The sequence below is a fragment of the Mixophyes fleayi genome, chromosome 5 (genome assembly GCF_038048845.1).
Source record: "Mixophyes fleayi isolate aMixFle1 chromosome 5, aMixFle1.hap1, whole genome shotgun sequence".
Lineage (NCBI taxonomy): Eukaryota > Metazoa > Chordata > Amphibia > Anura > Limnodynastidae > Mixophyes > Mixophyes fleayi.
In genome coordinates this window covers 71,458,511-71,482,775 of record NC_134406.1, presented here as the reverse complement: position 1 = coordinate 71,482,775, position 24,265 = coordinate 71,458,511, and the positions used below count along the sequence as shown (strand labels likewise).

The window sequence follows — 24,265 nt, the reverse complement described above, 5'->3', positions numbered from 1 at the left end:
CACCAGGCCCCATAGCTGCTGCACCTCCTGCAACAACAATAGTTCTGCCCTTGCATCAGGTTGGCCTGGGGGGCATCTGCCTCCCGGGCCGGTCCCATAGTGGGCTACCTTGGGCTGGGTCACTGGGCCACATGCATTTTTTTAATTTAAAATAGGCTGAGTCGAGTCTTGCCCCCCGAGCTAAATCTTGCCTTGAGTAGGTAACAAACACACCCACACATTACATTTGGAATCTGTGTTTATTATGCTCTATTATAAAAGCACAAATCTCCATTTTCTAAACAAACGCATCTGTCTAATTAAACAACCAGTTAACCAAACAAGTAACATATTCTGTTTCATTAATTGAGAGCAAACAAAAAAAACTGTTTCTCAAGTATGTTTGTTTTGTATGTATTACTCTTAACATTTCAATACGTTTAATTAAAATTGACTAGGGAATTTAGACATGAAACAATCTATTTGTTTTAAATTCTCTTCGATTGCTTCAATGGATTCTGCACTTTTAAATTCTACACCATCAATAATAATACAGTCATCATCACTGGTGTGGTCTACGAAGCCATCATCATTTCGGATCATATCCTAAAGAGAAAACCAAGAATTGTAGTCAATCTCAGCATACGTTAGAATATCAGTAAAGTATTTATACGAAACTGCTATAAAGATTACTGACTTTAAAGAAAAGTAAAGCCATCAGTTGATACCGGTAAATATAGGCTGTGTATTATTGAGCTGAATAATACATCTAAAGCATTTTCAAAAATCAATTGTGTGCCTAAAACAAAGCAGTGAGCTTGATGATGGATAGAGGAAGCTCCTAGATATAGGTATTGAAAAAAAAAACATTTCAATGAGATAAATAACAATGCTCCAATTTATTTTCAGCCACATAAAATTTTGTACCCACTTCCTTGGTCTATAGAATGGAAGAGGGGCACGTAATGTAGATTGGCAGCTTTGTGTGTTCCCAAGGCAGATCAGTCGATCATGGGGATGGCAGTGAGTGGTGGAACTATGTTTCTCCAGCAGGGCTTCTGACTGTACAGTCAAGACGGGAAAGGGAGCAATTTGTAAAGGACATTTAAATAAAATATTGTGCATTAACGGGTTCACTGGTTCTCAAAAAAATCTTACATTTAATTATGACACCATTACATATTGACTGTTCTTTTGAATTATTCCACCAAGGTGGAAAAACTTGTAAATAGCCTGTGTTTTATTTACCCAAATTATCACCTGTTTTCGAAGTCTTTAAAAAGAAGGTGACGCATACAAAAATCTATTTAACTTCACAATATATTTAACTAAATCTAAGGCTTAATCTCACTTTACCCACAAGACAATCCACTTGTAATCAATATAATTTATATTCAGAAATTTTGACATTGTACCAAGTTACCAACAACTATATCCTATGATCTTCACACTTGAATTACCCTTCCAGCAATACTGCATTGAGCCCTGTATTCATGAAGCAGTGCTCTACAGTTACCCAGTCGATCCTGATCCACAATAAGCTGTTGGGAAAGAATCAGCTAGAGAAACCAGCAGTTTGAGCCATTCCAGGTGTTGGAGCCTGGCCATGGCAGTGATTACTCTCTTGTAACTGGGATCACATTTGGGTTAGGGTTACCTCTCCTGCACTTCTTGCCAACTGGCAGGTGTCGGCAGCCCTCGGTCTATGGCTGGACTCCATTAATGTGTAATTTTGCGTCAAAGGAATTGAAATTCGCGGTATGTGAATCAACATTTGGCAAGATAATGCACCAAAGGTGACCTGGCAGTAGACAGATGACTTTAGGTGCCAATACATGGAATAGAAGCTATATTTGCACAATAGATCCATTGGGTCTATCTGGCAATGTAGAGGGCTCATTTAGAGCTAGATGTATGTCTTTTTTGCATAAGAAATACATTTTCATACTGCAGATGCGGACCAAATCGTTACCTTGTGTCAAGTTGGTCAAGTACAGAGTGTTTACATAAATACGAATCAATTGGACATGGATGCATATGAAGATAATCCTATCGGGAGACATATCTCTGGAGGGTGCTGGAGTACTGGTGCAAATATATACAATGATGATGACGACTATCAGCAGCACTTGCTAGATACACCTGATTGGCTGATTGCGTTTTGACCCATCCCACTGATAGTATTTCATTCATTAGAGTGGCTTCAATATTATATGGAGTTACAGCTGTTTATTCACATTACTTAATTGATATTTCCATTTGAACTGTGGCAGGAAAGAAGATTCACATTTGATTTATTAATAACACTGTCCAGACATTATTCTTTCTTGTGTTTATGACACTTCATTACATTATCACATTGTGTACAAACAAACAGGGTAATGTGATTTCAGCATTTACTATTAACACGGTCAAGCCACTGTCATATGATATCTCTGTGCTCTACCTTTGCTATTGTGGGGTATAATTATATACACTTGCTATGCCTGAAATGCCTGGAGCAAATACTACAGGTTTTGAGTAAGATGTATCTTAAGAACATATATGCATAAAAAATAAAAAAATCCTCTAGTGGGAGTAGACATACACTTTAGACCAAAATCTAAGCATCAAATTTTATACATGCACCTCAATGATTAGGATTGACAAATTGTAACACAGATGTAACAAACCTTCTTCTAAAATAAATGTAGTATAAAAAATAATTGACAAGAATAAATTTAGTTTATCTTTTAAATGCTCTTACTTTGGCCTTAATGTTGCACAGCTATGACATTGCTTAAGGATGTCATGAATAAACATTTTATACTTTCAATAAGCTGGTGTCTATAAGCATACACTTGAAACTCTGCAATCAAGGTTTCTATAACTTGATGAGTATCTGGTGATTTAAAGCTATATATTTTAAAATTAAATAACATGATATCATCAACTATTATGTAAAGTAAGAATTTAATGTATCACCTTTTCTGCTTGTACATATTTATCTGCACAAAGAGGCTCTGTTACTTCCTGCAGAACCTTTCCCACGTCCTGAAGAATGTATTCAGCTTCAGACATCACTGCAAGAATTGAATTAAATAGTTTTATTACATTTTATTCATCTTTTAAATTAGCTAACACTTCAGTCACACATTCACATGAATAATCTTTTTGATTTATCATACCATATGTAGCATATGTCTAAATAAATTACTGTTATGATCTGTGCAAACCAAATATGGCTCTAAAAAATTAAACACAGATACTCCCTGTAAACATTACGTCAACAGTCTGACCACTTTAGAACCACCCCTTTCATTAATTAAAATGTTTTTATTTTACTCCTACTATACTGCTTGGTTTAACCTCATTCTTTGCTTATAATAGTTTTGAGAGTAAAGGTACATTGGAACTTGTGGATGTGACCCTATTGTAGGTTTGAAGCGTTGTATTAATTTTGGCAAAGTCAACCTAGAAATGCACTTCCCTGCCAAAATGCAACAGACGGTACAAATTCCCATTGAAAGTAGACCTTGAGACCCAATCTCCTTCTCCATTTGCCACCAGCTCTGAGCTGGTGCAGATTGGGAGCAGCCATGCACCTTCTCTGCACAGCAAGGCAATACTCCTAAAAATGTATCCTCTCCACCCATTTATCTCTTTCAATAATCTTGCTCTATAAATTGAAATCTCAAGGATTATCTACTTCTGTATAGTTGCTGCTTTTAGCCAGGGTTTCACTATCTTTCTTCGCTTAGTTCTGTCCTCTTCTCTCGAAACTCTCCTTTCTCCCCTTTCCTCCCAGGCCTGCCCCATCCTGGCAGTCTCCCTCATCCTCACCACATCCTCACCTCCGCTCTTGATGTAGTCGCCCCCGCCCACTCCGTCCACCCTCGCTGCTCCAAACCCCAACCCTGGCACTCCAAATTTACTCGCCACTGGGGAAAATCCTGCTCCCTGGCTGATTTCTACCACTTTAAGTTCATCCTCTCATCCTATAGTTTTGCCCTCTCACTCACTAAACAATCTTTCTTTAAATCCCTCATCTCGTCCCAATCCTCTAACCCCCACCGCCTCTTCGTCACCTTCAACACTCTCCTGCCCCCTTCCCTTCCTCCTGCTTCCTCCTGGACTGCCACCGACTTTGCCTCTTTTTTCTCCTCTAAAATCAAGGCCATCCGACTTAAAAACTCCTCCTCCACTCTCTCGTCCCCCCCCCCCCACTCTACCGCCCTCTCCCTCTAGCCACCAACCCCTATACTCCTTCCGCCCCACCACGGGTGAAGAAGTCCACTTTCTCATTTCAACATGTGAACTTCAGTAATGATACGAAGACTGTTACAAACACAATTTTAAATGATTCAAGATTCCTTTTGATATTGGATTGGTTTGGTCTATCAGCCTTTAGGAATACATAACAATAAACTAATTTACAACTTAAAAATTGTAAGATGATTTCAACAAGCCATTACAATTTTTGCTAAATATTTTGTTAGCTAAGACATACCGGTGTCTCCGTGTGACAGGCAATCATCTTTGTTCAGTTGAAAAGTATTCAATCGACTTTTCCTTCAATTGCAAACCAAAGCAAGTGTTAAGAGAGCAATGACATAGTGCCATAATAAATAAATTAACAATATATGTATATTACATTAACAATATTTAGCATATTATATGTAAATACATATAATGTACTAATTCTTAATTATCGTGAAAAGTAATAGCGATTGTTTAGTTACATAGTTTAAAGGTTCTTCTTGAATAAAACAAGTATATCTATGTCTAAGGAATGCCAGGTCAGCAAAAATATATGCGTAAAAATGCTTTTGAGCACACAACTGTGACACATAAAGACAGTCCCGTTATCCCATGATCTTATGATTAACAAGAAATGATTAATTTCATTTGGGACATAAAGAATGCTCAAATGAGATGTATTTTTGGAGAAAGAGATAGGAAAGTTTAAATTACTGCCCTGAAGTGAGGATGTCTGGACATTTTAGTGATTTTTATTTACACTTTCCCCTATGTACATTTTCTTATGTACCTACGATACTGCAAAAATAGGCACATCCCCATTTTATATGGACAGTTCCAAAAAGAGTAATGTAGGCATGCAACTAGCTATGCACTAGGTGAAGAAATAAACACTTTGCACAACTAATTACATACATTTCACTAAGTAAATGAGTCTTATCATTCTATTACATTTTATAAAACATAAAGTTACAGTTGCAGGAAGCTACAGAGCTCCCCAAGAAAGCAGCCACTACATCCCCTAGTTTTTTGCAATCATATAAGATTTGAGTCTCAGGAGCTGAGCCTTCTAGTAATCGATGAGTTAGAACAGTGGTCAGGGAACAACGGTAAATTACCCCAAATGGGGTAAAAATGAAATTCCTGGGGGTAATGCTGCCGATTCACATGCTGTCAGTTGGATTGTAGACCCTTTTAAATGTGAAATTGCTGTTGTTCCAGAAGAGCCACAAGGGTTGTGTGGAGAAGTGCCCCGTCCGTCGGCCCGAGAAGAGGGTGAACATAGAAGATGGAAGAGACTCACCGAACCTTCGTTCCCTCGGTGAGTATCCCCTATCTTCTGTTACAGGTCCCAGCGGCAGCGGACAGGCGGCCAAACAGAGGCCGGATCGGCGAGCCAGTCCTGGCTCGCCTCGGCCATCTTAACTACTGGCGCCGCCGCCGCGAGCCAATCAGGGCTCGCGGCGACGGCTGATGACGTCAGTGCGCCGACGGCTTTATAAGCCGCCGGGCGCCAACACGAGGGGAGTCCGGCGGCGGAGGAGAAGAAGGAGGATGTCGCGTCCAGAGGTAAGGGCTCTGAGCTACCCTGCCGCCTGAAGACTGCGATCAAGACGGCGGGTCAAGCGGATTTTCTTGCGCGGAGCAGGTGAGTATCAATTGCTCTTTTAGGTCGGGCACAAGGCCCGGGGGCACCTTCAGGCACTAGGCCTGTGGTGCAGGTAGGGGCGGCCATCGTAGGTGTTGAAAAGGGCACAGGGCCCTAGTCTTTAAAGGGCACAAGGCCCTAGTTTGTTAGAAGGGCACAAGGCCCTAGTTCGTTAGAAGGGCACAAGGCCCTAGTTCGTTAGAAGGGCACAAGGCCATAGTTGTTAGAAGGGCACAAGGCCCTAGTTGTTAGAAGGGCACAAGGCCCTAGTTGTTGTTAGAAGGGCACAAGGCCCTGGTCTTTAGAGGGCACAAGGCCCTAGTTGTTAGAAGGGCACCCGGCCCTCAGGTAGGAGCGCAGCTCCCCCGCAGGGCACAAGGCCCTTAGGTGGGTACAGGGTAGGAGGCCTTCAGGTAGGAGCGCGGCTCCCCCCCACAGGGCACAAGGCCCGTAAGTAGCTTCTGGCTGTAGGCCAGAATAGGTAGGAGCTCGGCTGCCCCGCAGGGCACAAGACCCTGAGCTGTCGCAGAGCACAAGGCTCAGGACTGCAGGAGGGCGCAAGGCCCTCTAGTGCAGAGAGGCATAGGCCTCTGGTTAGCGAAGCGATAGGCTTCCGTGAGCGTAGCAGGGCGGCTGCCCTGTAGCTTAGCAAGGACTCCGGGTCCTTGCTGGTAGAGGGACATAAGGTCCCTGACTGTGAGCGGCAATAGGCCCTTGTAGTTGCCAGTGGGCATTCGGCCCAGATCTAGCAGGACGCTAGGTCCTGACATAGCGTAGGGAACACTCGGTTCCTACCTAGGTACGAAGTAGAGTCCTGCAGCGGTGTTTAGAAACCCCTCCATCCGTCCGGAAGGGTACCTAAGTCCTGAGCCCCAGGACAAGGCGGGCTTAACGGCCGGGGCTCGGGCCACGGGCGTAGGCCTGTGAGGCACAGCGTCTCCGGACACGCGAGAGGTTGGTCTGAGGCAAAATACGGTGTGGTGAGTTCCATAGCGGTCCCTCGGGATTGGGTGAGTAACAGAGGTGTTGGGAAGGGCTGGCGTTGTGCTGTCTCTCTTTCCTTACAGGTGCTGTTCGGGAGACAAGGTAGGCGGAAGGAGCCAAGGGGGCCCCATCGGAGAGTGTGTACGTGAGTATTGTCGTTGGGAGGGCTGTTCCATTGGTGCACTCACCTTGGGGAACTGTCCCTCCCGTATTCTCCCTTTTTCCCTTACAGCAAAACGAGTGCCCGGTACACGAAGTCAGGGGCCTTCTCCCCCTGCGGCGTTTGGGCGCTGGGACATTCTCCACCCCTCCCCCCGTGGGCACCTCACAGTTGGCAGAGGCACTTCTTGAGCTTCGATGCAATAATGAAGCACATATTGCATTTGAAAACAAAGCAGATCTGTCATATTTTTGGATGTCAACAGCTGCAAAGGCATTCAAAATTGCACATGAGGAGGCAGTCAAAAAGTTGCTGCAACCTACCTTTGCAAACAAGGATTTTCCACTCTAACGAACATAAAAACAAAGCAGAGAAATCGATTGGACACTGAAGACTGTATCCAAATTGCTCTGACATCAAAATGCTCTCGTATCAAAAATGAAACAACATAATTTCTCCAAAACCTGAAGTTTTGAAGTTGAAGCTTTCAAAGAAATTTTGAATAGATTCAATAAAATTTTAAATTCCAATAATTAATAATATATGATTTCCTTCCTTTCAAATGAAGGGGTAACGTCGGCGTATCTAAATATATTTGGGGGTAAAAGGTAAAAAAGTTCCCTGGCCCCTGAGTTAGAAGGTATTTAACTTGATATTTAAAGAAAAATATATATATTCTATGTGGGATAGCTTAAATTGACTAATGTTTCTTCCAGTTTTCTTGCACTTTTACAACTATGTTACAGAAAGAAGGGAACTTGCAGTTGACCATCATAACACTGAAACATGATTCCCTAATAAGAAATAGCTATCCATGGATGCTGTTGAGCATAATTTTATTTTAACTTACTTGACATTACTTTCAATCACTGCATTTTTCCGTACATATTTCCTTTTAGGCTTTTTTAGCTGAAATAAAAAAAAGACATATATCAATACAGTATTTTAACAATGCTGTCATGATGTATGTGCAAACACAGAATTCCACAGAAAATGCAATTATACAATCCAGAAAATAACTGACATTCTGTAGGGAAAAATATCAACGTTTCATGTAATCTGAGAAACAAGCTGCAATACTGGCACTTGTAGACTCAGACGTCTGAATTTTGGGCATGTTCTGCACTTTTGGTCCTCACAGTAATGACTACCACTGCTTAAGGTAATAATAGCTCTAACAGAGAGAAGCTGATATATGAGACAGGAAATGACAGGGTAATGTAGCCTATCTTTGTATCTGGTTAAGTGGTAAATGGATGCTGCCATTTAACCAGACAGTTCCTTATCGAAGTAAAGTAAACTACAAATAAAAAAAAAGAAAACACTTGTTTTAAAACTACATATATAAAATATCTATTCATGCGACTGTTCTTTATATTGCCAAAACCAAAACACAAAGTTAATCCAGATCCAAAACCAAAACCAAAACCAAAACCAGAACACGGGGGTCAGTGAACATCTCTAATAGTGATGCTAGTGCAAGTGGAACTACCACAGTGAGGAGAACCTAACACTAAAGAAGATAACAGCTGTGGCTTCTACAGCTCTGAGACACAAGGGAAAACAAGACGTTACAGAATCAAGAAGAGAATTGCAATAACAAAATTGTCTGCATTTATCACCATGTTGCTGTATAAGAACCTATAATACAAACCAAGATCTTTCATGACAGACCAGAATAAGAGGTTTTGCGTAACCAGGGAGTCTTATGCAAGTGCAGATGACAGAGCTTGTTTGATAGAATTGTCCACAGCTTGAGCCTAAAGAGCTCCAAGGGTTCTGATGTGTTTGTGTATGCAAGGATAGATGTGTATCCCAAAATCTGCTGTCAACAGTTGTCAGTTACACTCAAAATGGTCTGCATCTGGGAGATGTGGGTTTGGGTACTTATGAATATCCAGGATAGTGTCCACAGTAAGAAATCTTTCTCCAGGAAAAAATGTAATGCTCCAAATAATGTACTTAAGAGTGGTTACAGCTGAACCACCTTTTTGGAAGACTTTTAGGGGAGAGAAGAGAGCAAACATAGCAAAATACCTCCCAATATTTAGACATGTAAAATCATGGCAAAATAAGTCACATTCCCGATCTGCCCAAGCACATGCCACTTTTGGTTGAAACTTTGTCCACTTTCATATAATCTCTCCATACCCTTTTTAAAATCAGGAAAGTTGAGAGGTAGGTAGTGAGTCAACTGTACATGCTTTTGCAGAGAGGTAGAGGCTAAAGGTAAATTATCTATATTTTATACAAGACCATAACTTCCTGGGGTGGTGTCCTTGGGTACCCTTGAGGTAGCCCGTTCTTGGTAGGTAAAAGCAAAAATGTACTGGCTATCACGATGAATAGCAAGAGAAAAAATTATTATAAGTTATTGCTGCAATAACAGCTTATATTCTTCTTAGATGGCTTTACACAAAATGTTGTTTCTGTGGGAATTTGTGCCCATTCATTCTGTAGAGCATTTATGAGGTCAGGCACTGATGTTGGTCGAGAAGGCCATCATCAGTCGCTGGCAATCTCCATTCCAGTTCATCCCAAAGGTGTTTGACGGGGTTGTGTCAGGATTCGAACCCAGGGCTTCTGCCCTGCTCTGCTGACTGAGCTATTCTGGCTTCTGGACAGTGCCTTGCCTTTATTCTGTGTTCTAGATCAGTTCCAGTGATCTCCTGATCTTCCAGCATGACTTAGCTCCACCCCTTGACTTCCTATAAAAGCCTGGCCAGTTCCTGTCTCCAGTGCCTGACTTTTGTGCTCTGTGCCTGTGATCTAACTCCTGCTCCTGTTGCTGTTGCTGTCTACCCGCATTTACTACACGTGTACCGACCTCGGCTTGCCCTCCACTACGCTTCTGCCTCAACCTTTGGACATCTACGCCTCTCTGTGTACCGAACCCGGCTTGTTTGACGTTTCTTCCATCTTATCTCCTGTTAGCCAGCCTTCCTCCCTGCCACTGTGCTCCTATCCAGTCTCCGGACCGTGAAAGGTTGAGGTCAGGGTTCTGTGCAGTGTCTTTGTAGTCGTTGCTTTGTGCACTAGGGCACAATCATGTTGAACAAAAAAGGGCCTTCCCCAAACTGTTGCTACAAAGCTGGAAGCATAGCATTGTCATTGATATTAATGATGATAAATTGCACAAATCCATTAACTTACCTTTTCAATGTATGCCTGTGTTACATGGCACATCTGAATTCTTTGTTCACAAGTGAGAGAAAATATTTTTTCTGCTTCTTCTAATGCACTTGTATACCATCTTTGTGCTTTCTTGCCTTTTGTCTGGTATAAATGAAAAGTAAACAGTGCATTTTATTTAAAGTGCTGAGGTGCTTTTAACAAAATATTATTTAGATTGACATATCACCCTACTTTGTTACTATGTTTTATGAAATTATCTCTCATTATACTGTATGTTGAAAATGCTGTCTCATCAAGAAACTAAAATCAATGAAACTGAAAAAAATCAGCTACAAAAATTGAGCCCTTCAAGAACTGTACTGCCTGAGAGATAATATTGAGAGTAATTACTTAGAATAACCAAGCAACCACATGCCGCACACAGGGTCTAATTAACAACAAGCAGGACAGTGAAGGCAACGTGCAAAATACACTGTTGTGGTGTTGTATGCCTAAATTTAAACAGGTGCTCCTAGGATTTATACGATTTGTGTTCACCCCTGCTCTTTGCTATTGTATAAGTGTTATATGTGCTACAAACACGGTATCCAAGACTTAGTAAGACTCAAAAAAAGTTATAGTTGCTGTGGACTGTGGCATTTGGTTTCAGAGATATACAGTGTGGTGTGGCAACAAAAAACTTGTTTGGCAATAAACTGCTTCTAAATTTCAGCCAAAGTATGTGAGTTTGTGGAGTAAGATGGATGTGCTTGTTGAAGAACATCAGCAAATAGGACGAGTTGGGTGTAGTGTGGATGGTCCTCGCTAAGTGCACAGTAGGTGCACAGATCAAATTCCTATTTTCAAAGCTGTCTCCTTGGTGCGGGGTATAAGGATTGTTGACCTAGATATATGCATTGTGCATCCACTATGTTTCATAAATAGGTCCAGTGTAGCCTGCATCCAACAGCCGTCCCTAACTCTAAATCTTTCTACACCTGAAGGGTGCGGTGAAAACCACACCTTGTAGCTGGGTTACTCCTAACTCTTAATTAGTCTGTCTGTGTCTATCAATGCTGGGGAGACCTGAGACATGCTTCCTGTTTTAAAAGGAATAAATACATAACATTTTTAAAAATATATAATGAAATAAAATAAAAATGTATTTATAGGTCCTATAACTTTGTCCTACCTTACATAACACATATATAATGTGTATCTCTTGATGCTATTATTCACTACGCTACCAAAAGCAGCCCACTCTGTCATGATAATAAAAAACTGTGAAATTCACTTGGCTGTGCAAAGCAGTTAAAAATTGTTCTTAGTTTAACCAAGATAAAGCAAATCTAGTAAAAAAGGTATGAAATCCTTTTGGTTACAGAGGGGTTAAAGATTGAAGCCTCACTATCCAAATCGCTGACTACCGTAGTTAGTGTATAATTCCTGTCCCCTCACTGTACACAGCATTCCCATTCCTCTACTGATCAACAACAGTGACCAGACTTCTTTCCCTTACAACAAGTTATGATCACTGGTATTAAATTAAGGTGAGGTGTTCATCAACAAAGGATGCAGGATACAAGATCAGAGAAACCAGGATAAAAATTCAGATAAACAGGAAAGATCAATGTCAGACCAGAGAAATCAACAGTCAGGCAAACGCAGCACCTATTCCATAGAAAAAGTAAAGTCAGGGTCAAGCGTAGGTCAACAAGTAGAGACAGTACCAAAGCAGCTTCCAGGGACATAGTCCACATTCAAAGCCATGGTCTGCATATAAAATAAATAAATTATATGTACTGCAATATGTTACCAAAAGAGAGCTCTATCTGCCATGAGAAAAAAAATCATTTGAAATGCAACAGATAATTGGGAAAACTGGTTTGATCATTGAGACTTTGTTTCACAGCTATGAAGAAATGAAGGGATATTACATAGCGTTAAAATATTTTGTCCAAACCCAACTATATGGAGAAAACAGGATTACCTATGATTGAGAGAAAGATATGAGAAATCACTTACCTTGACTGGCGTGGGGTAAGGACTTATGGTTTCCGACGATACCAAACCACAAGTATGGGGTTTACCAAGAAATTCAACATGGTAATAATTAAAGTATGTTGCTTCTTGTCCATTGAGAGGATCATCACAGATAATGGCGGGCCAGCTTTAAAAACAACATTTAAATTGAACATTTAAAACAGCAATCCCATAAAAAAAATCAGCTGTGTCACTGGGATCTAAGAATATATCTAGATCTATCTCAAAGCTTCCTGGCAAACATCCTCCTGCTCAGCCCTTTGTCATCCCATGACATGCTGACAGCTTTGAGCCTGTGCTGTGTAGCAGACTAACTCTGTGCCTGGCAGCCATTTTTTTGCCCGAGAGCATTTAAAAAGGAGATAATGATTTGCAGAAGGATACTATCAGATACTTGCTTAAAATGTAAATAACTTGCAATTTAGAAAAGAAAAAAAATCTATGTGGCATTGCTGCTTTAACATTAAGTAGAAAAGATGAGGCAAGACTTTTTACATTTCTATTGCAAATTCTGGCATGCCAATTAATGTAGTAACAAAATAAATTGCATCTGAATCGAAAATATTGTTAACTGGTGAATATTCATTACTTCATTTTAAGAGGAACGAAATATAAAAAAATATTCAAGATGCTGTACATGAAGCTAAACTCTATTGTATTGTATTACCTTTCCTTAAAAGTCAGCTGTTAGCTGTGCTATGCATTACAGCAGACTCATATTACCTTATGAACCTGTTTAGATATCACATTAAAAAATAGTAAATCATTAAAAAGAACATTTCTGTTTTCGAATTTAGCACAGTACAACCACTTTCAGATTAATTCATAATGGTTGAATTTGCTGTGTGTCTATTAATTTCATTCAGTTAACTCAAAACCCTTGGTATACAGAGAAATCACAGTTTGGTTAAACTGTAGCTCAAGCAGTGTATTATGCCAAAATTATGGATTGAAATTGACTTTCTTAATTTTCTTTTTAAACCCACCTTGGCCATTGGTTTAGCTTCACCATTACTAAACTTCCTACCGGAAATCGAGAGTAAACAAACTTGAATCCATTCTTATGAAACTGAGATTCTTCTGGAAAATGTTGCTCTGGAATTGAGCAATCATTAAACCAAGGATCAGTACTTAGATGGCAATACCATGGTTGGTTGAGATCAAACTGTCCGGCATCAATTTTTGGTAGAAGCCTCCATTTGAGACAGCTGTCTTTTTCACACTGTAGCCAAACTTTGTTTAAATAAAAGTTGGTTTTAAATGAATACTCTTTACACACACTTTCTAGTTCTGTAAACAATGGCCTGTAAAATAAAATGATGAAGGTAATGGGAATTAGGTAATATAAATAATAATACACTATCAATAACAATATTCCAAATTATGTCCACGCAACCACCGTAAACCAACAATTTTGTAAAGTCCCAAAGGAAAAATCATGGCTCTCATTATTAGTAATGGAGTCCACAGTAGTTGTGTTCAGGAGAAAGTAAAATAAAACCTTTTTCACAAGCTCTGCACCAACTCAACATTTCTGGGCAGAGGCTGCTGTACGTTTCTGACACAGGTTCCTGGCTGTTATGGGTGCACAGGCATAAATAGTGCTGCTGTCATCATGGGAGAGCAGTGACAATGAATGACGCTGGTGGCAAATGTATATAGGAACTTATGCAGAGTTGTTTGCAAAATGGTTTTAAATTATGCCCCAAAACAACACATGCAAAAATAGTGTGTTTCCGTTCACATGCAGATGTACACATCTCAAGATGCGTCCATAGGTAGCCCTTTCACTGAAGATATATTAAAAAGTAAAGTATTATCTCCCCTCTCTATTACACACAGCTGAAGCTTCTCTCACATAGTTAGGACTGGTTTCTAATGGGAGTTGATACCACACTTACTACTTTTTCGACCTAGGAAGTGTGGTTACTCGAATTTGCGCCATCATGCAGGGGAGTGGGGCATGATGATGTAATTCACATCCTCAGGCCCATCTGCCCCTGCACAATAAAGTGAGGTGGGATCCAAGAGGGTGACTTACTCTTCTGGGGTCCTGGAGGACTCCCCAAAATTTAAGGAGAGTAGGCCGGTATGTCTGATATAGATCAAAAAGCTGAGAATGCAGTGAATACAGTGATCTGAGTTACTGTGACATCACTGGCCCTGCCCATGTATATTAACCAATCCACACAGTGGCTTTCTGCAAAGCTGTCGGTCACTTTGTTTGCTGTATTAGAGAAGCACCTTCATCCTAACATGGCATCCTGCTGCAGAGGAGTGAAACAGAATATGGTGGACTTATAAGTGCCACAGTCATTTCATATATATTGCCCAGCAGGGGCCGATTGGTCATAGGCCTTATCAGGAATTTTCCCAACAAGGCCATCCGGTGGCCGCGGATATGCTGTCCCTCCCCTCTGTGTTTGGCCTATCTCACAAGAATTAGATATCACATGGGACGCGCACCATGTGAGAGGTGCCGTTCCATGTAAGCAGAGAAGCACGGTTGGAAGGTAAGTGTGAGCGCAGCAGCGGGGGGACCTGATGGAAGTGTGTGAGAGCAGAGGCGGGGGGGACTGATGGAAGTGTGTGAGCGCAGCGGGGGGGGCTGATGGCAATGTGTGTGTGTGAAGGCAGCAGGGGGAGGCTGATGGCAATGTGTGTGTGTGAGGGCGGCAGGGGGAGCTGATGGCAATGTGTGTATGTGAAGGCAACAGGGGGGGCTGATGGCAATGTGTGTGTGTGTGAAGGCAGCAAGGGGGCGGCTGATGGCAATGTGTGTGTGTGAAGGCAGCAAGGGGGCGGCTGATGGCAATGTGTGTGTGTGAGGGCAGCAGGGGGGGCTGATGGCAATGTGTGCATGTAAAGGCAGCAGGGGGGCTGATGGCAATGTGTGTATGTGAAGGCAGCATGGGGGGGCCTGATGGCAATGTGTGTGTGTGTGTGTGTGTGTCAGGTGCTGTCCCTCCGTTCTGTCTGGCTGCCTTCCTCCTCCTCTGCCGCGTCTGGTTGTCTGCCCTAGTGCCGGTTACACTATGCAGACGCGTACATTGCTGGGCAATGGGACGCCAATCAGATCGCCGGCGGCGACATCATCTGCCGCTGTCGGCGATCTGATTAGGGTCTCATTGCCCAGCAACGTACGCGTCTGCATAGTGTAACCGGCACTACATTAATTGGCCCTCAGCAGTATTTAGGTCAGACTCTGGCACCTTAGGTCCTCCTAGCTCCTGCTTTTTTGTGTAGTTCCAGTTTGGTTCCAGACTGCTATTTGCTCCTCTGTGTTTCCTGACCGGCCTGCCTGACTTCTCTTTGGATTGCGCAGTACTACCATTACCGACCCAGCTTGCCTGAATATTCTATTGAATCCTCCCCGTGTTCTGTTCTTCGGCACTTCTGACCCGGCTAGATTGACCATTCTCCTGAATTTTCCTGTTTCATCCGCTGCCGGCACGTTACCGAATCGGCTTACCTGACAATCCTCTGTAGCTCGCTACACGGCTCCGTAAGGGACCACGACCTGCACGCTCCCAGCAACGAAACCCATACCTCCTTGCAGGGGCTCCTGGAGAAGACCAGGACGCGTTAGACTCCGTACCCGATACCTGAGCTGCGCCAACGTTAGCAGGTACCCCTCATCAGAATTGTGACAGTGTGAAGGCAGCAGGGGGCTGATGGCAATGTGTGTGAAGGCAGCAGGGGGGGCTGATGGCAGTGTGTGTGTGTGTGTGTGTGTGTGTGTGTGTGTGTGTGTGTGAAGGCAGCAGGAGGGGGGGCTGATGGCAATGTGTGTGTGTGGGAAGGCAGCAGGGGGGCTGATGGCAATGTGTGTGTGTGAAGGCAGCAGGGGGGCTGATGGCAGTGTGTGTGTGTGTGTGTGTGTGTGTGAAGGCAACATGGGGGTCTTATGGCAATGTTTTGAGTGTGAGGGCAGCAGAAGGGGGCTGATGGCAGTGTGTGTGAGTGCAGCAGAGGGGGGCTGATGGCAGTGTGTGTGAGATCAGCAGGGGGCTGATGGCAATGTTGTGTGTATGTGTGAGGGCAGCAGGGGGGCTGGTGGCAATGTTGTGTGTGAGGACAGCGGGGGGGACTGGTGGTAATGGTGTGTGTTAGGAATGGGGTCTTGTGGCAATGGTATGTGTTGGCAAAGGGGGCTTTTGGCAATAGTGTGTATTGGCAAAGGGCACTTGTGGCAATGGTGTGTGTTGGCAAAGGGGGCTTGTGGCAATGGTGTGTGTTGGCAAAGGGGGCATGTGGCAATGTAGTTTGTCTGTTGATAAAACGGGGCTTGTGGCAATGTAGTGTTTGTATTGGCAAAGGGGGCTTGTGGCAATGTAGTGTTTGTGTTGGCAATGGGAACTTGTGGCAATGAAATATGGGTGTGAGGTACGTGGTGGCTTATTAATGGGTGTGATTTTGTTTGTGGGGTGATGGTGGGGCAATTTAATTTAATAGCGGGGCCTATTAATTTTACATGGGGTGGTTTGGGGGCTATTAATTGAATGTGTGGGTGAGATTGAGAAGAATGAGGTCTATTTATTAAATGTGAATATGAATTATTTAATAGCAGTGATGGTTGCGGGAAATTGGTATATTTATTAAACGTAAATGCTATTAATTTATTGCTGGGGCTGTGGATGCTCTCTTCTTTAATTCAGTGGGAGGTAGGCTATTAATTTAATGGTAGACTTCAGGTTGGAACTAATTATTTAATGGTGGGTACTATTAATTTATTTGTGGGGTTATGGTGGTGCTATTTAATTTAATAGTGGGGTGTATTGATTTAAGGTGAGGTGATGGGACCTGTAATTTAATGGTGGGTTGGTTTTGGGCTATTAATTGAAGGTGGGGCTAAGTTTGGGATGAGGGCTATTTATTAAGTATAAATATGAATTATTCAATGCTGGCATGGTTGTGGGAAATGGTTATAATTACTAAATGTAAGTGCTATTAATTTGGAGGGAGGGAAATAGGTTTATTTATTAAGTATGAATACTAGTATTTTAATGTTGGGGCTGTAGAGAAGCCAATTTATTAAACGAGGGTTCTTTTGATATAACACCAGAGTTCATTGGAGTTTTCTAAATTTCATGTGCCCATTTTTTCCCCAAATAGGGCCCCCAGCATTCCAGGATCCAGACAAGCGGCAAATGATCAAGAGACACCAGCAACCACAGGCAGCCATTATGTGGGTGAACCAATACACATGCCTCCCAACTGTGTCCCAATTTCAGCAGGACAGTCCTGATTTAGGGCTCTGTCCCGTGAGTTGGAATGTTGGGGGAACAGTGGTATGTCAGGGGTGCACGCAGGATTGTCAGGGGGGGGGACGACAAAAAAAAAACCGAGTGAGAGCTGCTCCGCAGCAGCTCTGTATCGGCAGCGCTGTCCTATACAGCAGCCGCGGCGCTGTCAAAGAAGCGTCCGCGGCGGGCTGTATACAATAGAGCACCGCCGCGGACGCTTCTTTGACAGTGCCGCGGCTGCTGTATAGGATAGTGCCGCTATGGCGGCCACTAAGTTAGCGCATGGGGGGGTTTCTGGAGAATCAGAAACCGCCCCTGCGTGCGCCACTGTATGTAATGGGCAGTCAAGCAATATTCAGCCCTCTGATGGCATAGTTAACTTTGTACTAATCCCGCCTCTTTTTTTGTTTGCCCTGCCTACACTTTATTTGGTCCCGCCCACATGAGGCCACTTCCAGATTTTTTTACAGGGCCTCTTTATGTTCCCAATCCGCCCTTGTTGCCCAGTTCAGTAATAAACATTCTTTGATGCATATTAATATCAAATGGTGACTTTACTTTCTTTATTCTACTTTCTCTTTAAGGCCCAACTGAGATCTGGACATTATAACCTCTCCCTTCCCTGGAAAGCTTGACTCTTTCTGTAGTATAGAATGTTACTGACTGGTAATTATCAGACAATAACTACTAAGGGGGTACATCTTTTGAAAGAGGGGACTATCGTTTAATTCTTTTCGGTTTCTCAGGGCCAGGATAGGGAAGATCTGAGCATTACACACTCCACGCCACATTCCTGGGCTGCTTAATGCTTTATATCAGTGGTCAGGGAACAGGGGTAAATTACCCCAAGTGGGGTAAAAATTTAATTCCTGGGGGTAATGCTGCCGATTCACATGCTGTTAGTTGGATTGTAGACCCTTTTAAATGTGATATTGCAGTTGCACCAGAAGAGCCTCAAGGGTTGGCAGAGGCACTTCTTGAGCTTCGATGCAATAATGAAGCACGTATTGCATTTGAAAACAAAGCAGATCTGTCATATATTTGGATGTCAACAGCTGCAAAGGCATTCAAAATTGCACATGAGGAGGCAGTCAAAAAGTTGCTGCCTTTTGCAACAAGGATTTTCCACTCTAGCGAACATAAAAACAAAGCAGAGAAATCGATTGGACGCTGAAGACTGTATCCAAATTGCTCTGACATCAAAATGCCCCAATATTGATGCTCTCGTATCATAAATGAAGCAACATCATTTCTCCAAAACCTGAAGTTTTGAATTTGAAGCTTTCCAAGAAATTTTGAATAGATTCAATAAAATGTTGAATTCCAATAATTAATAATATATGATTTCCTTCCTTTGAAATAAAGGGGTTAACTTCGGCGTATCTAAATATATTTTGGGGTAAAAGGTAAAAAAGTTCCCTGACCCCTGCTTTATATAGTGTAGGGTGTTAATATCTGGAGATCACATGTGAACACCAAACAATAATCAGTAAAGGGCCACATTATTTGAAGAGTTTATTGAATCCAGTATGTGGATATTCGTTCCCTCTTCCCCTATCCCTGGACTTCTTAATGCTTTCTGTAGTGTAGGATGTTATTGTCTAGTAATCACACATGATCACCAGACAATACCTTCTAACAGGCCATATCCTTTGAAACAGGACATCATCATACCCCTAATCTTTCCTTGGCTCCGACCATCAACACATACTTACCATTCCTGCAGTACAGAAACAGTGAGATTTTTACATCTTTAATAACATGAGTGCTAAGGATGAGTGGAAGATATGTGTTACAATAAACTGTGCAACCTTACGAACAGTGTGAGGGAAGGCTGTCTAAAGGAGAAGGCAAAAGGTGACCCCTATATACCTTATCAGAAAGAACAAATGTGAACAATCTCCTTGGCGCCTAGTAAAAGTATCAAATAATGCATAAAAATAAAATATCATATGTACTCCTGAACATGGAATAAAATAAAACAATTTATTATGTACACACATAAATAATGCATAATTGTAATCCTGTCCTGGCCAGAATGGTGCACAAGTATACAAACAGATAGTTTAATGTACTAGACTCAAATGAGAACCAAGATATACACCAATAGCATATAAAACAGGGTATACAAGATACATAAGACACCAAAATCATTCAATACTTTCTGCAAGACTCTACATCCCTTATAGTATTTGTCTCTATATTATTAATCCCTATTACACACTCAAAAAAGGAAAAAAAGAACATTGGATGACTACAAAGAACTATGCTTATATATGAGACTTTATGGTTTCGCTAAGAACTGTCAATCTTCAGTGGTCCGCAGGGATTTGCTGGTTGTTTAGACCCTTGGAGCTAAATAGATGACTAGACAACACAACAGCTTCATTGTATCACATCCCTGAAGAAGCAGCGGGGGAAAAAGCGTTGGAGTTACTAGGTTTTTCAAACGTCAATTATAGCCTCCCTTCACCAGTTACAAGATTTTACTCTGTGTGCAGAATGAGAGGAACCCGATTCTCCTCTTTGGATATTTACATCTTCAGCACTGCTCATGTTCCCGGCCGGAGACGAGCAGTTACGACAGCTGTTTCACAACTAACAGCATTGGAGACAGAGGGACTACAGCGTATGCGCGCACCTTCCGAATCTGGACACCAAGGCAAGATTCATCACGCCGCCCCCTTAAAGGGAAGAAACATCCGACTAAGGGAAGATAAGCTCTGCATCTACAACATCATGTAAGTTGAGGTTTACACCTCTACTAGATTTCCTTCTACATATTCTAGATTACTTGTGCTCTGAACATTAAGGGGTATATTTACTAAACTGCGGGTTTGAAAAAGTGGAGATGTTGCTAATAGTGACCAATCAGATTCTAGCTGTCATTTTGTAGAATGTACTAAATAGATGATAACTAGAATCTGATTGGTTGCTATAGGCAAGATCTCCGCTTTTTCAAACCCTAAGTTTAGTAAATATACAACTAAGACTTTTTCTCAAAACAAAAGAAACAACTCTTTACAAATATTTACTTATCGTTTTGGAAGCACTGAAAATGTGTCTTTGAACGGAGGGTACATCTTTGTGTATCAGACTTTGTTTCTGTAGTACGGAATATATTAATACCTACTATCATATACTGGAACTCTATTCCTCCTTATCTAAAAAGGACTGTCACACAGCGCTTATTCGGCTTCCATAAACAAAGACTAAGACACTCACCTGTGCCTCATTAGCAGCCCTCAAACCCTTAGTCTGATCTGCACATGTGCAGACTGAGCACCTGTCTGTTGCTGGCAAGATTCCTATTGGTCTCAGGTTCTGGCTCTAAACTTGAAAAGGCACCTCCTCCCATTCCTCTGGGCCTGTTCATCAAGTTACCTGGCTGTTTAGGTCCCTACCTATTCTGTGTGCTCTCACCTGGATCGTCAGTGCCTCTTCTGTGTTGCTGTTCAAAGGCTATACTGCTCACCTGGATCGTCAGTACCTCTGCTGTGTTGCTGTTCAAAGGCTATACTGCTCAAACTGCACTTACCTCTGCTGTGTTGCTGTTCAAAGGCTATACTGCTCACCTGGATCGTCAGTACCTCTGCTGTGTTGCTGTTCAAAGGCTATACTGCTCAAACTGCACTTACCTCTGCTGTGTTGCTGTTCAAAGGCTATACTGCTCAGACTGCACTTACCTCTGCTGTGTGCTGTTCAAAGGCTATACTGCTCACCTGGATCGTCAGTACCTCTGCTGTGTTGCTGTTCAAAGGCTATACTGCTCAAACTGCACTTACCTCTGCTGTGTTGCTGTTCAAAGGCTATACTGCTCAAACTGCACTTACCTCTGCTGTGTTGCTGTTCAAAGGCTATACTGCTCAGACTACACTTACCTCTGCTGTGTGCTGTTCAAAGGCTATACTGCTCAAACTACATCTCCATGGACTGCACCACTCAAGATCATCTACTCCACATTTGTCTTGGTGGCTCAGTGGTTATTACAGGTCGTATCATCTGAGCTGCTTGCTCTTACCCACTCCACTTTGTTGCTGAACTGTTACTTGTACCTCCTGTATCGTGCTGCCTCATTGTGGTCTCATATACCTGCTGCATTACCATCTCCACTTTGTTGCTGGACTGTTCCTGCTATCGCTATATATTTGAATACACTGATTATACTGCTATATTGTATGCACTCATACTGCATTGCTGGTGGTACTGCTCACCCTGTTCCTATGTTCCTTATGCTTAATTACCAAGACTTTCTGTGATCATTCAAGCATCATTAAATCGCTAATTGTACCTTATCCTGCATCTGTTGTCTATTCGCTGTCTGGGTATAGAACTGACATTACCAGTGTGCCTACTTCACACCAGTTACTATCACTCCCCCAAGAGTCCAGAATACCAAACTGTGACAAGGACCTTGTTTTTTTATATTAAGGACAAGCCTGTTTAGCATGTTGGGACTGTATCCTGGCTACAAGCATGGCTTAGGCTTTGCTCTACCGCCATCAGGCATTGCTTGGTAAGATTTACCTTTTAGGTGAGAGGTTTTTTTGCTCCATATGCCATTGACATACATCTTATGTATCTTATATACCCTGTTTTATATACTATAGATAGATAGATAGAGCGATATATCTATATCTTGGTTCTCATTTGAGTCTAGTACATTAAACTGTCTGTTTGTATAGTTGTGGACCATTCTGGCCAGGACAGGATTACAATTATCTATTATTTCTGTGTGTACATAATAAATTGTTTTATTTCATGTTCAGGAGCACATATATTTTATTTTTATGCATTATTTGATACTTTTACTAGGCGCCAAGGAGACTGTCCACATTTGTTCTAAGGATGAGTGGGACTCGTGCTTAGCACCTTAGACGTATATGTGGAGGTTGAGTCCCTAGCACTGAAGGGATTAAAGAGAATGTCGGCTCTAATATATTCTTTGTTACATGTTCTAATTCTTTATGCCCATCCATCTCCGTAAATTCTGTGCAACCCCTTTTCATTTTCTATACATCGCTGCTTAAAGAATGCAAAGGTGAATGGCGACTGCCTGAATTAAATGGCAATATCATCCATTTGGTGCTGCTGAGATTCTCCATTGAATTATCCAGTCCCCTGCACGTTGGAGACAGAATGAATATGTATCAAACATGTAGAGTGAATATCCTCATGAGGAAGTGAGATACTCACCGCTCAATATTTTCAACACGGTTATACTCCATTATTAATTTTTTGGTAAAATTCGAAGCTCAGTTCAGTAGAAGACTTTACACACTTGCCAGGAATATTAGACTTTTCTTAGGAAATAAAAAACAAATCATTAGCAGGCAGTCAAAATGATGTCTACAGCAAGTACAGCTCCGGATGCAGATTACATGAGTTGACCATGTTATGGATATAATTAACAATTCTCACAGGCATGGACAGTTATAGATCTGTGTGTCTTAACTCACACATGTTTTCCAGTTCTCTCTATAGAATCACTAGTGCACTATTGAATAACTTTTCTCAATCTTTTTAGAATGCTGGGGCTAAGGAGAGACAGAAGCACATTTTCAAATACACCAAGATCCCTGACAAATGTACAGATGAAAGCCTTGTATAAGTGCTGTGAAAATGACTAAGAGCTGCGGCAGGAAGCTCAAGGTGCAATACCTTACATCATACTTACCATCCTTTGGTAAGTTAATTCCGGGAGATCCCAGACAGGGGGCCTTTTTTGCCGCGGAGGCGGGGCCAAAATGACGTGATTCCCTGCGAAACGCGTCATTTTGAGGAGCAAGATGCCATATGCGGGATATTTGCCTGCTCTCCCGGGAGACCTACCTGAATATCGGGAGTCTCCTGGACATTCCAGGAGAGTTGGCAAGTATGCCTTACATGGAGCATGAAAATAAAAACATTCTACTGGTTATACACATATATTTATTGCAACTTGAACAGCCTGCTGCAGCTGCTAGTTCTTTTCACAGCACTTATACAAGGCTGCCATTTATACTGACATTACCAAGGTCCGGAAGTGACATCCTGGCTCTCTGGGCAACAGCAACTTATAAGGTACTTCAGTAGTTGCAGTTAGCATGGCAGCTCGTGGCAGCACCCCAGGGCAAACCAGCATTTCTATACACAACCCTGACCACTGTTTGGATATTATTTGCTTAACTAATGTATGAGTCATATCTATGTGGAAGCCCTTTCTTTCAGTATGCTTGGCGCCCCTTTTTTACCCAGGATTTTCCAGTTTTTTATATTCGTTGTTAAAGTCAAATTGAATGAAGGTAATCTGATTGTTATTTAATCAATCGGATTGTTGTAGTATTTTATTATGTACTTGATTTATTATGTGCAATCACAATATTAAAGATACTTTGTTCTATTTGCAATTGTTCATAGTTACTGTTTGTTAAATACAAATGCTTTCAATAAGAACCTGTCTGTATACTTTAAGTGGCGGTCGCCCGAGGACATAAACACATATGAACAGTAAAGATGACTAGCAAGGTCTTTATCTCAGTTGTTATTCTGGAGAAGAAAGGAAGAGGCTTTACCAATAGAATTTTGAGTTATTGCAATGTCTTCACCTGTGAACTATTGTATAGTGACCAGTGTACTTTACTGTACTTATTTTATTATGATGTCATTATTTGTACTGTTTATAAATTTACCTGTACTGATTTCAGACCTTAGTGCTTTCAAAGCCATATGCCAGTACTAGCCTCTAAATTTATTTTGGTGGTGCTTTTCAATTTTGTGCTTTTACAATAAATATTTTTGTGCTTTGGAGCCACATGTCTGTGCTACATAATGGGACTGATTAAAGTACCACATTTTTATTACCTTTAATAT

At 41.8% G+C, this 24,265-nt stretch overlaps 1 protein-coding gene across 2 annotated transcripts; it reads right to left on the bottom strand.

The window, feature by feature from the left end:
- Positions 1-220: 220 nt before the first annotated feature.
- ZCWPW2 (zinc finger CW-type and PWWP domain containing 2) lies at positions 221-22,735 on the bottom strand. Of its 2 annotated transcripts, XM_075211270.1 has the most exons (9): positions 22,610-22,735; positions 13,154-13,471; positions 12,150-12,294; positions 10,164-10,286; positions 7,861-7,919; positions 4,469-4,530; positions 2,944-3,041; positions 911-1,041; positions 493-585 (listed from the first exon to the last, which is right to left on the bottom strand). In XM_075211270.1, the coding sequence occupies exons 1-9, from the start codon at positions 22,639-22,641 to the stop codon at positions 579-581; spliced, it is 975 nt and encodes a 324-aa protein (XP_075067371.1). In that variant the 5' UTR covers positions 22,642-22,735; the 3' UTR covers positions 493-578. The 2 variants fall into 2 exon arrangements, with proteins under 2 accessions (XP_075067370.1, XP_075067371.1); XM_075211269.1 differs by lacking the exon at positions 911-1,041 and having other exon boundaries at positions 221-585.
- Between the last annotated feature and the right edge of the window lie 1,530 nt (positions 22,736-24,265).

Excerpts from the sequence above, each read along its gene's own strand:
- ZCWPW2 (XM_075211269.1), bottom strand. The coding sequence starts at position 22,641 with ATGGAGTATAACCGTGTTGAAAATATTGAGCG. Across the intron at positions 13,472-22,609 it reads CGTGTTGAAAATATTGAGCG|GCCATTGTTTACAGAACTAG; the intron begins GTGAGTATCTCA and ends TTTATTTTACAG. Across the intron at positions 4,531-7,860 it reads GTGATTGAAAGTAATGTCAA|GAAAAGTCGATTGAATACTT; the intron begins GTAAGTTAAAAT and ends TTGCAATTGAAG.